General features: G+C 42.8%; 1 protein-coding gene across 1 annotated transcript in view; it reads left to right on the top strand.

Annotated features, from left to right (window-relative positions):
* Positions 1 to 13,715, top strand: part of ndrg3a (ndrg family member 3a) — a 44,141-nt gene that overhangs the window by 27,925 nt on the left and 2,501 nt on the right. Inside the window, exons 4-14 of the mRNA XM_084173580.1 lie at positions 5,163 to 5,268; positions 5,501 to 5,684; positions 5,794 to 5,854; positions 6,614 to 6,700; positions 6,829 to 6,885; positions 7,037 to 7,140; positions 7,264 to 7,329; positions 7,572 to 7,623; positions 7,776 to 7,823; positions 7,956 to 7,991; positions 8,097 to 8,148. Coding sequence (XP_084029706.1) covers positions 5,163 to 5,268; positions 5,501 to 5,684; positions 5,794 to 5,854; positions 6,614 to 6,700; positions 6,829 to 6,885; positions 7,037 to 7,140; positions 7,264 to 7,329; positions 7,572 to 7,623; positions 7,776 to 7,823; positions 7,956 to 7,991; positions 8,097 to 8,148 — 853 coding nt within the window. The remainder of the gene's footprint in view (positions 1 to 5,162; positions 5,269 to 5,500; positions 5,685 to 5,793; positions 5,855 to 6,613; positions 6,701 to 6,828; positions 6,886 to 7,036; positions 7,141 to 7,263; positions 7,330 to 7,571; positions 7,624 to 7,775; positions 7,824 to 7,955; positions 7,992 to 8,096; positions 8,149 to 13,715) is intronic.

Here is a 13,715-nt window from a genome sequence, read left to right as displayed (position 1 = left end):
TCGCCAGTCCCATTCTGTGAACTTATGTGGCCTACCACTTGCAGCTGAGCCATTTTTGCTCCCTAGACGTTTCCACTTCACAATAACAGTACTTATAGTTTACCGGGGCAGCTCTAGCAGGGCAGAAATTTGACGAACTGACTTGTTCGAAAGGTGCCAAGTTGAAAGTCCCTGAGCTCTTCAGTAAGGCCATTCTACTGCCAATGTTTGTCTATGGAGATTGCATGGCGGTGTGCTCGATTTTATACACCTGTCAGCAATGGCTGTGGCTGAAATAGCGAAATCCACTAATTTGAAGGGGTGTCCACATACCTTTGTATATATAGTGTAGATGACTGGATCTGAGGTAGGTAACTGGATCTTAGGTAGATGACTGGATCTGGGGTAGATGACTGGATCTAAAGTAGATGACTGGATCTGAGCTAGATGACTGGATCTGAGGTAGATGACTCCTTGTTGCTGTCCTCCTCCCAAACCCTAAACACCCTCCTTCTGCAGCAACACAGAAGGGAGTGTTTCATTTTAATGACAACAGGTTGCGCTGCCTTCATCCTTCTAAACGTTTCTCTTATTTTTTATAGTACATTGATATGAACAACAGACAACAGTAAAGGCAGTAACCTGAAAAAGTATTTTTCCATTGATCTCTATGTTGCATGTGTGTCCAGGTTTCTGTTCTGCTGTCTGTGTCTCCACTCTGTGGGTGTCTGGCTAATTATCAATGTATGTACTTGTCTCTGTCATTTCAATTAAGTCTTAATCTGACTATAACCTCATATTAGTGCATTTTAAAGCATAGAAAATGGCTGGTATGTCTGATTGAGATCTCAGACAGCGATACTGCTGCCTTGTCCTTGACAGGAAGGTTTAACCTTCACCATCTCCAGAGGAAGTTGATAGCCACCATTCTCATTTCTAAAATGGTGCCTGCTGCAGTGTTCCCAGCCCTGATTCTGAGCAGAGGAGCTCCCACCTCTCTCTCTCTCTCTCTCTCTCTCTCTCTCTCTCTCTCTCTCTCTCTCTCTCTCTCTCTCTCTTCTCTCTCTCTCTCTCTCTCTCGCTCTCTCTCTTTCTTTATTATTGATGACCAGTGGGCCCTGAGACTAGGCCCAGCACTCCCTCATGCTGTAAACACACACTCACACTCAGATACGTAGTCCCAAGTCATGCTGACCTTGCGCCGTGGTGTGGTGTGTGACGTCAGCAGATACTGCTGTCACGAGTCTAGAGAGGTACAGAATAGGTCTGTAGAACATTTGGAGGCACGCCAGGGAATGACGCTGTTATTTCCTTGGTGTATTGCATCACTTCAAATCACGTTCAAGTCACGATATCGATGAAGTTCAGTAAGATGGTTGTTTATTGCTGCCTCATCTTTTTGGGCCTAATTTGCCCACTCACCCAGACTCATTTACACTGACAACCTAATGCACAGACTATGTTTTCGTTTCAGTCACCTCCATCTCCTCTAACTTTGGCTAATTGTAGGGATTTTCTTTCTATTGATAATGTAAAATTAACAGCCATACAGAAAGACTCATGTGAAGGTGAAATTACAGAGGAGGAACTTCTGAATGCAATTAATTACTTTCCTGGAAAACTCCAGGGTTGGATGGCATACCAGTTCGAGGTATACCAAACCTTTTTTGATATACTCAGAGGACCGTTATTAGCATGTTTTAACCACTCCTATGTAAATGGTAGATTATCAGACACTCAAGAAGAAGGTCTGATTTCATTATTACTGAAACAGGATACAAGTGGGAAATATAAAGATCCAGTCCATTAAAAAAATTAGAGGCCCCTTACACTTCAGTGTTGTGATGCAAAAATTCTAGCAAAATGTATAGCGCATAGAATTAAAAAGGTATTGTCGGACATTATTCATTCTAATCAGACAGGTTTTTTACATGGACGATACATTGGAGATAATATAAGGCAAGTACTGGAAACAATAGAACACTATGAAAAATCTGGGAATCTGCTATTCATAGAAGACTTTGATAAGGCATTTGATAAAGTACGACTGGAGTTTATATATAAATGCCTGGAGCATTTCAGTTTTGGAGAATCTCTTATAAAATGGGTTAAAATCATGTATAGTAACCCTAGGTGTAAAATAGTAAATAATGTATATTTCTCAGAAAGTTTTAAACTGTCAAGAGAAGTAAAACAAGGTTGTCCACTATCTGCATATCTATTTATTATGGCCATCGAAATGTTAGCTATTAAAATCAGATCCAACAATAATATCAAGGGATTAGAAATCCAGGGCTTAAAAACAAAGGTGTCATTGTACGCTGATGATTCATGTTTTCTTTTAAATCGAGAAAAAAATAGAGGATCTAGATACATTTTCTAACGTCTCAGGATTACAACCAAATTATGATAAATGTACTATATTACATATTGGATCACTAAAAAATACAATTTTTACATTACCATGTAGTTTACCAATACAATGGTCTGATGGTGATGTGGATATACTTGGAATACATATCCAAATGAAATAAATACATTTTAATAGAAAGTTAGCAAAAATAGATAAAATCTTGCTACCATGGAAAAGTAAATACCTGTCTATTTGTGAAATATCACCCTGATTAACTCTTTAGTATTATCCCAGTTTACCTATTTGCTTATGGTCTTGCCTACGCCTAGCGAACAGTTTTTTAAATTATATGAGAAAAAAATCTTCCATTTTATTTGGAACAGCAAGCCAGACAAAATTAAACGGGCCTATTTATATAATGAATATGAATTCGGAGGACAGAAATTATTAAATATTAAAGCATTAGACCTATCACTAAAAGCTTCAGTCATACAAAAGTTATACTTAAATCCGAACTGGTTCTCTAGCAAATTAGTAAAATTGTCTCACCCCATGTTCAAGAATGGCCTTTTTCCCTTTATTCAGATTACAACCTCTCACTTTCAGTTATTTGAAAAGGAAATAATCTCCCAAATATCACTATTTCTAAAACAAGCCATAGAAAGTTGGTTGCAATTTCAATTTAATCCTCCAGAAACGACAGAACAAATAATGCAATAAATATTGTGGTTAAACTGAAATATACTAATTGATAAAAAGCCAGTATTTTTTGAAAAAATGTTTTAAAAATGTATAATCTTCGTAAATGATATCATAGGTAGGATTGGTGGAGTTATGTCGCAGCTATGCAGCTAACAAAAACATATGGAAATGTCTGCTCTACCCAAAATTACAACCAAATAATTGCAGCATTACCGCAAAAATGGAAGAGGAAAGTGGAAGGGGGAAAAAGTAAGGAACTTGTCTGTCGGCCCTGCATTAAAGAACATAATTGGTTAAAGAAAATTGTGATAAATAAAAAAGTATACCAGTTTCATTTAAGGACCAAAGGATTGACAGCCGTCCCATACAGATTGCAAAATAGTTGGGAAGAGATTTTTTATGTACCGATTCCATGGCATAGTGCTTATGAACTGATACGCAAAACGACGCCGGATTCAAAACTTAGAATTTTTCTATTGAAATTATTATACAAAATTCTTGCTACCAATATAATGTCATTGATATGGGGGATACAATCTTCCCAGCTCTGCAGATTTTGCTGCGAAGAGACAGAATCATTAGATCATTTGTTTTGGTACTGTCCATTTGTGCAATATTTACCTGGAGCTAACCCTGCAGATAGCACCACTGGGTGATCTGAAAAGATAGTCAATCGATCAATACTATAATAATACTTTTAGCAAAAATGTTTATTTTCAATTTACAATCTGTAGAAACAATGAGAATGGAAGGTTTCTGAACTTTTGTGAAACATCACAGTACAGTTGAAAAATAAATGGCAAATCGAAATCCAATATGGATGGTGTTAAGAGATAGATGAGAGGTGTTGAATGGAGCTGAAGGATGGGACTAATAACAACTAACAACTAATAACAGCAAGATAACTAATGTAGGACATGCTGTGTCCATAATAAGTATATAGGTTATAGGTTGAGAGCTTTTGTGAAGGAGCACAGTTGGAAAGATATGGCATATAGAAGCAAACCGGATGGACGTCATGAAAATGATCGGAGAGGTTGAGGGTAGAGGAAGTTCAGGAGTAAAAACAAACAAAATATAATTATTGTATAATTGACTGTGTCCATAAAATGTATATAGTATGTATAAGCTGGAGGTAGAGGCATAGGCATTGTTGTTCACTAGTTTACTCCAATTAGGGAAGGGGTGGTGGGGTTGGAAAGTAATAAAGGGAAATATATTTTTTTAAAGGATATGTATATATATGTATGTATATGTATTTATATGTATGTGTATGTATATATATGTATATATATATATATATATATATATATATATTTGCGAGAGAAAAAAACATTGGGGATTGGAAGTGATGCAGACAATTACATTGATGGAAGTTACAATATATCTGCAATATTAAAGCTGATCTACCCCAGAAAAAAAATATGCACAGACTTGGAATCATAAAAAGCATCCATCATGTTATGGATGGCTGTAGTCTCTGTCTCTGTAGTCTCTTATAAAGAAATATAAGCTATTCCGTGCAGAGAGAGGCATGGAGAGAAATGAAGGCAGTTTCAGTGTCTGAATTTTAATAGCAGCAGGTTACTCCTCCCTGCAGTGGCAGCTTTCAGAGAAGGCGATGATTCTGGATTTTTGCGCAGTCATACCTCGGGAGCAGTGCATTTCTCCAAGGGAACCAGCTGATCCTCTGCCTAGTGCTAACTCTCAGCTCCTCCTTGTCCCTTCTGAGAGGGCTCTGGAAAGGAGACAGGAAGCTCTGTAGTCTGTACACTCAATCATAAGTACTCACACGATTCGATTTTCAATTTGTTTGGCATTTATTGTCTTTCACATCTCTGATTAATTATGTAGTAAGCTATTATTAGAATATGAATCCATAAATATCTGCCCACATCCAACCCACTCCAGAGCCCCCTACACAGACCCAGAGGCTGTTTGTGTAGATGGAAAAATATTTGATATGGAAAAACAATATGTTTAAAATGTCCTAGACCTCAAGGGCCTAGGAGTCCATTTGGAATTGGGTCTGTCTGGCCAGCAGGATGTCTCCCTCCCTACCTCCAAACTGTTTACATCTGTCTACCAACACCCTGACCTGTCTGTTCTCCTCTCTGATTGGCTGCAGGAGCATGATATCGAGACTACCCATGGCGTGCTCCATGTGACCATGAGGGGCGTTCCCAAGGGCAACCGGCCAGTCATCCTCACCTACCATGACATCGGCCTCAACCGTGAGTGTGCACGATTAACCCTTATAGCATTATCTAAGACGCAGTGTGGTTCTAAACATGTAAAATAACTTCTATGAGTATTACTTGTAGGTTTATGCCATGGATCTGTGTTTTATGTATGATATGTACAGGTTTGTGCCATTATTGTGTATCTTATTTCTAGGTTTATTTTCTTCTTTATCTCTTATGGATGTGTTTGCATTGCTATCTTTTTGTTCCCCTCTCTGTGCAGATAAGTCATGCTTCAACACGCTGTTTAACTTTGAGGACATGCAGGAGATCACGCAGCACTTTGCTGTGGTCCATGTGGACGCCCCTGGACAGCAGGAGGCGGCACCATCCTTCCCCACCGGGTACCAGTACCCTACCATGGAAGAACTGTCTGAGATGCTGCCCTCGGTTATGACTCAGCTCAAGTGAGTGACATGGACATTGACCAGTTGACTCATTAGGTGGTGATGGATAGACTGGAATACCAGTAAGTTGGTGTTGCTGATGGTGTGATGTATTTCCTGATGTCCACAGGGTGAACAGTGTGATTGGGATTGGCGTGGGAGCAGGAGCCTACATCCTATCCCGGTTTGCAGTAAGTCTACCTAACACTGACAGCAGCTCTCTCATCTGTCCATTTTCATTTTCTAAATCTCCTGTCTCTCTCAGTCTGGTCTATTACAGAGGTTTTCTGTCAGTCTGAACATCAGTGCTTCACATCCAACCCACGCAGCAGCATTTCACCAGTCCTCTTGTCTATTATAAACCAATTCTGACGGGGGTGAATCACCTTGTTTTTCTCTCGATCTCTCACTGTCCCTCTCGTGTTCTTCCTCTTTGTGCACTCAATGCCTGGTTTATTTTAGCTCTGCTGAATTCTCTCTCTACAAGAGAGGAGAGCATGTAGAGAAGTTTTAGAGCGAGAGAGCACTGAAAGATGGAGATGGAGGAGGAGGAGGGGGGTGTGGGGGTGGAATTAGTCTGGAGGATTTAGGAATCACAGAGTTGGATGTTCCTCTGGGGGTCTGCTCTCATTCTGAATTAATGAGGAAAATTAGGGGTTGGAATGAAATGGAAACAAGTTAGATTGGTAACAGCTGTTTCTGCATTTGATTTAAACGTAGTTTCAGGTAACCAGCATCTCAGTAGCCTCTGTTGATACATCTGGCCTTTCTTGAAAATGACAAAAGCTTGTAGCATTCTGAATGCAGTTTTAATGCCAATCACCACATCTCCCGAAGATGTTCATCATCATCTTCATTCCTTTCTTACTATACAATTTATGAAGACTGGTATGCTCCTATACTACTTCACCTCATGTTGGGGACTGACATGTTGTTCCTCTCGCTTGCAGCTGAACAACCCTACTCTGGTAGAGGGCCTGGTTCTGATCAACGTGGATCCGTGTGCAGAGGGATGGATCGACTGGGCTGCCTCCAAGGTCAGTCAGTAGTCCTCTAACCAATTACCCATCTTTGAATGCAAAGCCATAGATCCTTGTGATATCCTAGAAGACTGTCCCTTTAGCTCTGCGTTATTTCTAGACCTTGTCCTGTTTTGTATCAACAGCTCTCTGGGTGGACCAGTAACATTGTGGACACAGTGATGGCTCACCACTTCAGCACTGTGAGTATGATGGGTTGGCATTTGCCCACCTTTGACTAGGAGTTCCATTCACCTTTGATAACCTGGTTTGAAAGTGAACATTTGCATCGTTTTATAAGATGATATCATGATACCATCCACACACATTCTGATGCCTTGTGTGTTCCCGCAGGATGAGCTGACAGACAACCAGGAGCTGGTCCAGACCTACCGCCTTCACATCGCCCAGGACATCAACCAGGACAACCTGGCCCTCTTCTGTGCCTCCTACAACGGGTACGCTGGGCAGGAGTGGAGAGGGGGCAGGGATTCACTCCTGCCCACCATAGTCGTTGGCTTTACTACTGGTTGGATGAATGTGGCTTTAAACTTGTATTTTTTCTATTTTTTCAATAACAGTCGTCGGGATCTGGAAATCGAGAGGCCAGTCTTCGGTCTTAATGAGGACACAGTGAACACACTGACGTGAGTTTGAACTGGTTTTACTGTGTTTTCGGCAGTATGCAGAGGCGTCATGCCCATAGGGGGCACGTGCCCCCTCAGATTTGTCCTGTTTAAAATAATTATAATAATTATAATAATACAATAAATAAATACATCTCTGTAATACTACTAGCCACCTAGCAGCCTCAGATTTTTGGGGTGCATGGCACCACTGGCAGTATGCATTTGTATGCTCAAGTAGAACCTCCTCTCTTCCCCTCCAGGTGCCCTTCTCTGTTGGTGGTTGGAGACACATCTCCTGCAGTGGAGGCAGTGGTGAGTTAGGGTGGTTGTTGTTTAGCTTGTGATTATAGATCATGCACTTCTACATGCTTGTATATATAGTAGGAGGATGGAACTAAATGTTGAATATCAGTTCCTTTATGTAATGAAGTTTTGTTCACTTACTCTCTTTAAACTTGTTTCAGGTGGAGTGCAATTCCAGGTTAAATCCAACCAAGACTACACTGTTTAAGGTGAGGTGAAGCATGTCATATCCTGTATGTGTTATGCATTTTCCTCCAGAATAATCAATATTTTATGCTAAGCTATTGCATCACGTGTAGCGACTCAGAAGTTCTCTCTCTTTCTCCCCCCTCTCTCTGTAGATGGCTGATTGTGGAGGCTTGCCTCAGGTTGTTCAGGTGAGGTTTGATGATCTGAAAGTTGTTATTATATGCTTATATCGTTTTTTAAATCATTGTCATACAAATCTCGATTTTTTATAACTAACTAACTCTCCTCCACAGCCTGGGAAACTGGCAGAGGCCTTCAAGTACTTTGTTCAGGGTATGGGTTACAGTAAGTACACAACTCTCTTACTTTTCTTTGTAAATGTGTGATCTCAATAACCACTCCTTTCTAGCATACAAACAATTATATATATATATATATATATATATATACACACTACCGTTCAAAAGTTTGGAGTCACTTAGAAATGTCCTTGTTTTCGAAAGAAAAGCATTTTTTTTTGTCCATTAAAATATCAAATTGATCAGAAATACAGTGTAGACATTGTTAATGTTGTAAATGGCTATTGTAGCTGGAAACGGCTGATTTTTTATGGAATATCTACATAGGCGTACAGAGGCCCATTATCAGCAACCATCAGTCCTGTGTTCCAATGGCACATTGTGTTTGCTAATCCAAGTTTATCATTTTAAAAGGCTAATTGATCATTAGAAAACCCTTTTGCAATTATGTTAGCACAGCTGAAAACTGTTGTGCTGATTAAAGAAGCAATAAAACTGGCCTCCTTGAGACTAGTTGAGTATCTGGTGCATCAGCAATTGTGGGTTCGATTACAGAATCAAAATGGCCAGAAACAAAGAACTTTCTTCTGAAACTCGTCAGTCTATTCTTGTTCTGAGAAATGAAGGCTATTCCATGCGAGAAATTGCCAAGAAACTGATGATCTCGTACAACGCTGTGTACTACTCCCTTCACAGAACAGCGCAAACTGGCTCTAACCAGAATAGAAAGAGGAGTGAGAAGCCCCGGTGCACAACTGAGCAAGAGGACAAATACATGAGTGTCTAGTTTGAGAAACAGACGCCTCACAGGTCCTCAACTGGCAGCTTCATTAAATAGTACCCGCAAAACACCAGTCTCAACGTCAACAGTGAAGAGGCGACTCCGGGATGCTGACCTTCTAGGCAGAGTTGCAAAGAAAAAGCCATATCTCAGACTGGCCAATTAAAATAAAAGATTAAAGATGGGCAAAAGAACACAGACACTGGACAGAGGAAGATTGGGAAAAAGTGTTATGGACAGACGAATCGAAGTTTGAGGTGTTCGGATCACAAAGAAGAACATTTGTGAGACGCAGACCAAATGAAAAGATGCTGGAGGAGTGCTTGATGCCATCTGTCAAGCATGGTGGAGGCAATGTGATGGTCTGGGGGTGCTTTGGTGGTGGGAAAGTGGGAGATTTGTACAGGGTAAAAGGGATCTTGAAGAAGGAAGGCTATCACTCCATTTTGCAACGTCATGCCATACCCTGTGGACGGCGCTTGATTGGAGCTAATTTCCTCCTACAACAGGAAGAAGCAGTCAGCTGGTATTCTGTCTATAATGGAGTGGCCAGCACAGTCACCGGATCTCAACCCTATTGAGCTGTTGTGGGAGCAGCTTGACCGTATGGTACGTAAGAAGTGCCCATCAAGCCAATCCAACTTGTGGGAGGTGCTTCAGGAAGCATGGGGTGAAATCTCTTCAGATTACCTCAACAAATTGACAACTAGAATGCCAGAGGTCTGCAAGGCTGTAATTGCTGCAAATTGAGGATTATTTGACGAAAGCAAAGTTTGAAGGACACAATTATTATTTCTATTAAAAATCTTGTCAATTATTATTTATATTAAAAACCTTGTCAATGACTACATTTCCTATGCATTTTCCTATGCATTTTGCTATATTTCCTATTCAAACTCATTTCATGTATGTTTTCATGGAAAACAAGGATATTTCTAAGTGACCCCAAACTTTTGAACGGTAGTGTATATATACAGCTCTGGAAAAAATTAAGAGACCACTGCAAAATTATCAGTTTCTCTGGTTTTACTATTTATAGGTATGTGTTTGGGTGAAATTAACATTTTTGTTTTATTCTATACACTACTGACAACATTTCTCCCAAATTCCAAATAAAAATATTATCATTTAGAGCATTTATTTGCAGAAAATGACAACTGGTCAAAATAACAAAAAAGATGCAGTGTTGTCAGACCTCGAATAATGCAAAGAAAATAAGTTCATGTTCATTTTTAAACAACACAATACTATTGTTTTAACTTAGGAAGAGTTCAGAAATCAATATTTGGTGGAATAACCCTGATTTTCAATCACAGCTTTCATGCGTCTTGGCATGCTCTCCACCAGTCTTTCACATTGATGTTGGGTGACTTTATGCCACTCCTGGCGCAAAAATTCAAGCAGCTCGGCTTTGTTTGATGGCTTGTGACCATCCATCTTCCTCTTGATCACATTCCAGAAGTTTTCAATGGGGTTCAGGTCTTTGGAGATTGGGCTGGCCATGACAGGGTCTTGATCTGGTTGTCCTCCATCCACACCTTGATTGACCTGGCTGTGCGGTATGGCGCATTGTCCTGCTGGAAAAACCAATCCTCAGAGTTGGGGAACAATGTCAGTGCAAAAGGAAGCAGGTTTTCTTCCAGGACAACCTTGTACGTGGCTTGATTCATGCGTCCTTCACAAAGACAAATCTGCCCGATTCCAGCCTTGCTGAAGAACCCCCAGATTATCACCAAATGTCACAGTGGGTGCGAGACACTGTGGCTTGTAGGCCTCTCCAGGTCTCCGTCTAACCATTAGACGACCAGGTGTTGGGCAAAGCTGAAAATTGGACTCATCAGAGAAGATGACCTTACTCCAGTCCTCTACGGTCCAATCCTTATGGTCTTTTGCAAACCTCAGCCTGGCTCTTCTTTGCTTCTCATTGATGAAGGGCTTTTTTCTAGCTTTTCATGACTTCAGCCCTGCCCCTAGGAGCCTGTTTCGAACCGTCCTCGCAGTGCACTTCACCCCAGCTGCCGTTTGCCATTCTTTTTGTAGGTCACTTGATGGCATCCTATGGTTGTTGAGTGACATTCGAATGAGTTGGCGGTCATCCTGGTCAGTAAAGAGTCGTTTTCGCCCTCTGCCGGTCTGTAGCTTTGTTGTCCCCAATGTCTGCTGCTTGAACTTGTTCTTATGAACCGCCGCTATTGAAATTCTAAGGATGGAAGCAACCTGACACTCACTGTATCCCTCTGCCAGTAAAGCCAGAATTGAACCCTTCTTTTCCTCACTCAAAACTTTCCTTTTCAACTCTTTTGGCATGGTCAATTGTTATTTTTTGATTAATATGACTTTTGAGGTACTATTAGCACTATTTTTGCCATCCAACTGGTCCTATTGCAGGAGGATAGTGATGACCACAGCAGTGGTTTTTATACTTTTCCTTGTTAAATAAGATTTGGTTTAGGTGATCACCTAATCAGTACCTAATTCAGTAGAATGTGTTGGAATTCAACAGACTGTCACGTACGTTAAGGAACGGGACGGACCAAGGTGCAGCGTGAACGGCGAACATGTTTATTTACTAATAAACACACGAAACAGTAACCAAAACAACAAACTTAACCGTGACGGTCCAAAGGCTAACACACAAGCCTAAACATGAACATAACAAAATCCCACAACGCAGGCAGGAAAACTGGCTGCCTAAGTATGATCCGCTGACCGGAGCTGGATCAGGCACCGGTGGAGCGGACTGCTCTGGCTCCGGCGTGGAGCCGCTGACCGGAGCTGGATCAGGCACCGGTGGAGCGGACTGCTCTGGCTCCGGAGTGGAGCCGCTGACCGGTGCCGGACCAGGCACCGGTGGAACGGGCACGGGCCGTGCCGGACTGGCAACGTGCACCCCTGGCTTGGTGCGAGGAGCAGGAACAGGCCGGGCCGGGCTGGCGACGCGTACCACTGGCTTGGTGCGAGGAGCAGGGACAGACCGGGCCGGACTGGCGACGCGCACCACTGGCTTGGTGCGAGGAGCAGGAACAAGCCGGGCCGGACTGGCGACGCGCACCACTGGCTTGGTGCGAGGAGCAGGGACAGGCCGGGCCGGACTGGCGACGCGCACCACCGGCTTGGTGCGAGGAGCAGGAACAGGCCGGGCCGGACTGGCGACGCGCACCACCGGCTTGGTGCGAGGAGCAGGAACAGGCCGGGCCGGACTGGGAACACGCACCACTGGCTTGGTGCGGGGAGCAGGTACGTGGCGTACCGGACTGGGAACACGCACCACTGGCTTGGTGCGGGGAGCAGGAACAGGCCGGGCCGGACTGGGAACACGCACCACTGGCTTGGTGCGGGGAGCAGGTACGGGGCGTACCGGACTGGGAACCGGCGCTGGAGGTCTATGACTGTCTCCGTCCTTTACACTCCGCGCCCCGTCCTCCTCCAGTGAGGACTCCTCCTTGAGCCCCCACGAGTGCAGTGGTCGGGGCTCCTCTCTGTCGCTCCCCACCACCCTTTTAGCCCCCCCAAAAAAAATTTTTGGGGCTGTCTCTCCACCCTGATCCCTTTCAGGGCCTCCATCTTTCTTGACAGATCCTCTCTTATCTCCTGCCAAGTCCATCCTCTCTGCTCCTCCTCGGCACACTGCTTGGTCCAGGTCTGGTGGGATTTTCTGTTACGTACGTTAAGGAACGGGACGGACCAAGGTGCAGCGTGAACGGCGAACATGTTTATTTACTAATAAACACACGAAACAGTAACCAAAACAAGGCTGACACACAAGCCGAAACATGAACATAACAAAATCCCACAACGCAGGCAGGAAAACTGGCTGCCTAAGTATGATCCCCAATCAGAGACAACGAGCGACAGCTGCCTCTGATTGGGAATCACACCCGGCCAAACATAGAAATACAAAACCTAGAATATATTCACACCCTGACCAAACTAGCTAGAGTTCTATAGGACAGGGCGTGACACAGACACTGGAATGGAATGGCTGTCATACATGTAGAGATGCTGATTTAAGAAAAATGTGCAGTGGTCTCTTAATTTTTTCCAAAGCTGTATATATATAGTGACTCTGGCCACCTGTGGCTAGTAACTGGTTGCTACCTTGGAATTTTACTCAGAGTATTGATTATCCACTAACAAGCTGTTGTACGTGTTTGTGGTTAAGATCTGTGTTCTCGATGTATTTCCTGTTGACGTGAGCAAAATAACAACTGTTGCTCAATTAAGTATTGTTTTCATCACGGTTTCCCATGAGCCTTTGCCAGACACCCTCCTGGGTTTGGAGTGCAGCCAATAGTTTCTGAAAAGACCCTCAGTTTGTCACACTGGTCACGGAGAGGAGGCCGCCCCTCACGCCTCACAGCAAATGCCAATTCCTATTTAATCTTTGCAGTGTTGCATAGCCTCAGTTGTCAGTAGCTGAGAAATTGTGATTGTAGCATGAATGACTAGCACTGAAGACGTGCTGAACAGCAATTGACTTCCTGTTCAATTCTGCGTGGGAGAGACTCTCTCAACTTGCCTTGTGTACTTTTCTTTTCTACCCAAACTGTTTAAGATGCATCTCCTCCTGACACAAAGCAAAGCGCAGACTTAAACAGGCTTCTAGGTTTTCACCTCTCATTCACCAGCACAGTATTTCTATGGTACTAGGCTCTTCTGTTTCAACCCCAAGCCTGTGCTGCCTGCAGCCCCAGGTGTCACTGTGTGAGAGGAGAACTGTAGAGAAAAGTTAATGGCCAGGCAGCACAGTCACTCCCTGCAGAGGAAATGTCACCGCCAGATTAGAGTTGATTAAAGCCTCTTCTCATGCAGAGAAGGGTTGTGAATAGAAA

Source organism: Coregonus lavaretus, assembly GCF_964263955.1.
Source record: "Coregonus lavaretus genome assembly, chromosome: 12".
NCBI lineage: Eukaryota > Metazoa > Chordata > Actinopteri > Salmoniformes > Salmonidae > Coregonus > Coregonus lavaretus.
This window is presented reverse-complemented; position numbering and strand designations above follow the sequence as displayed.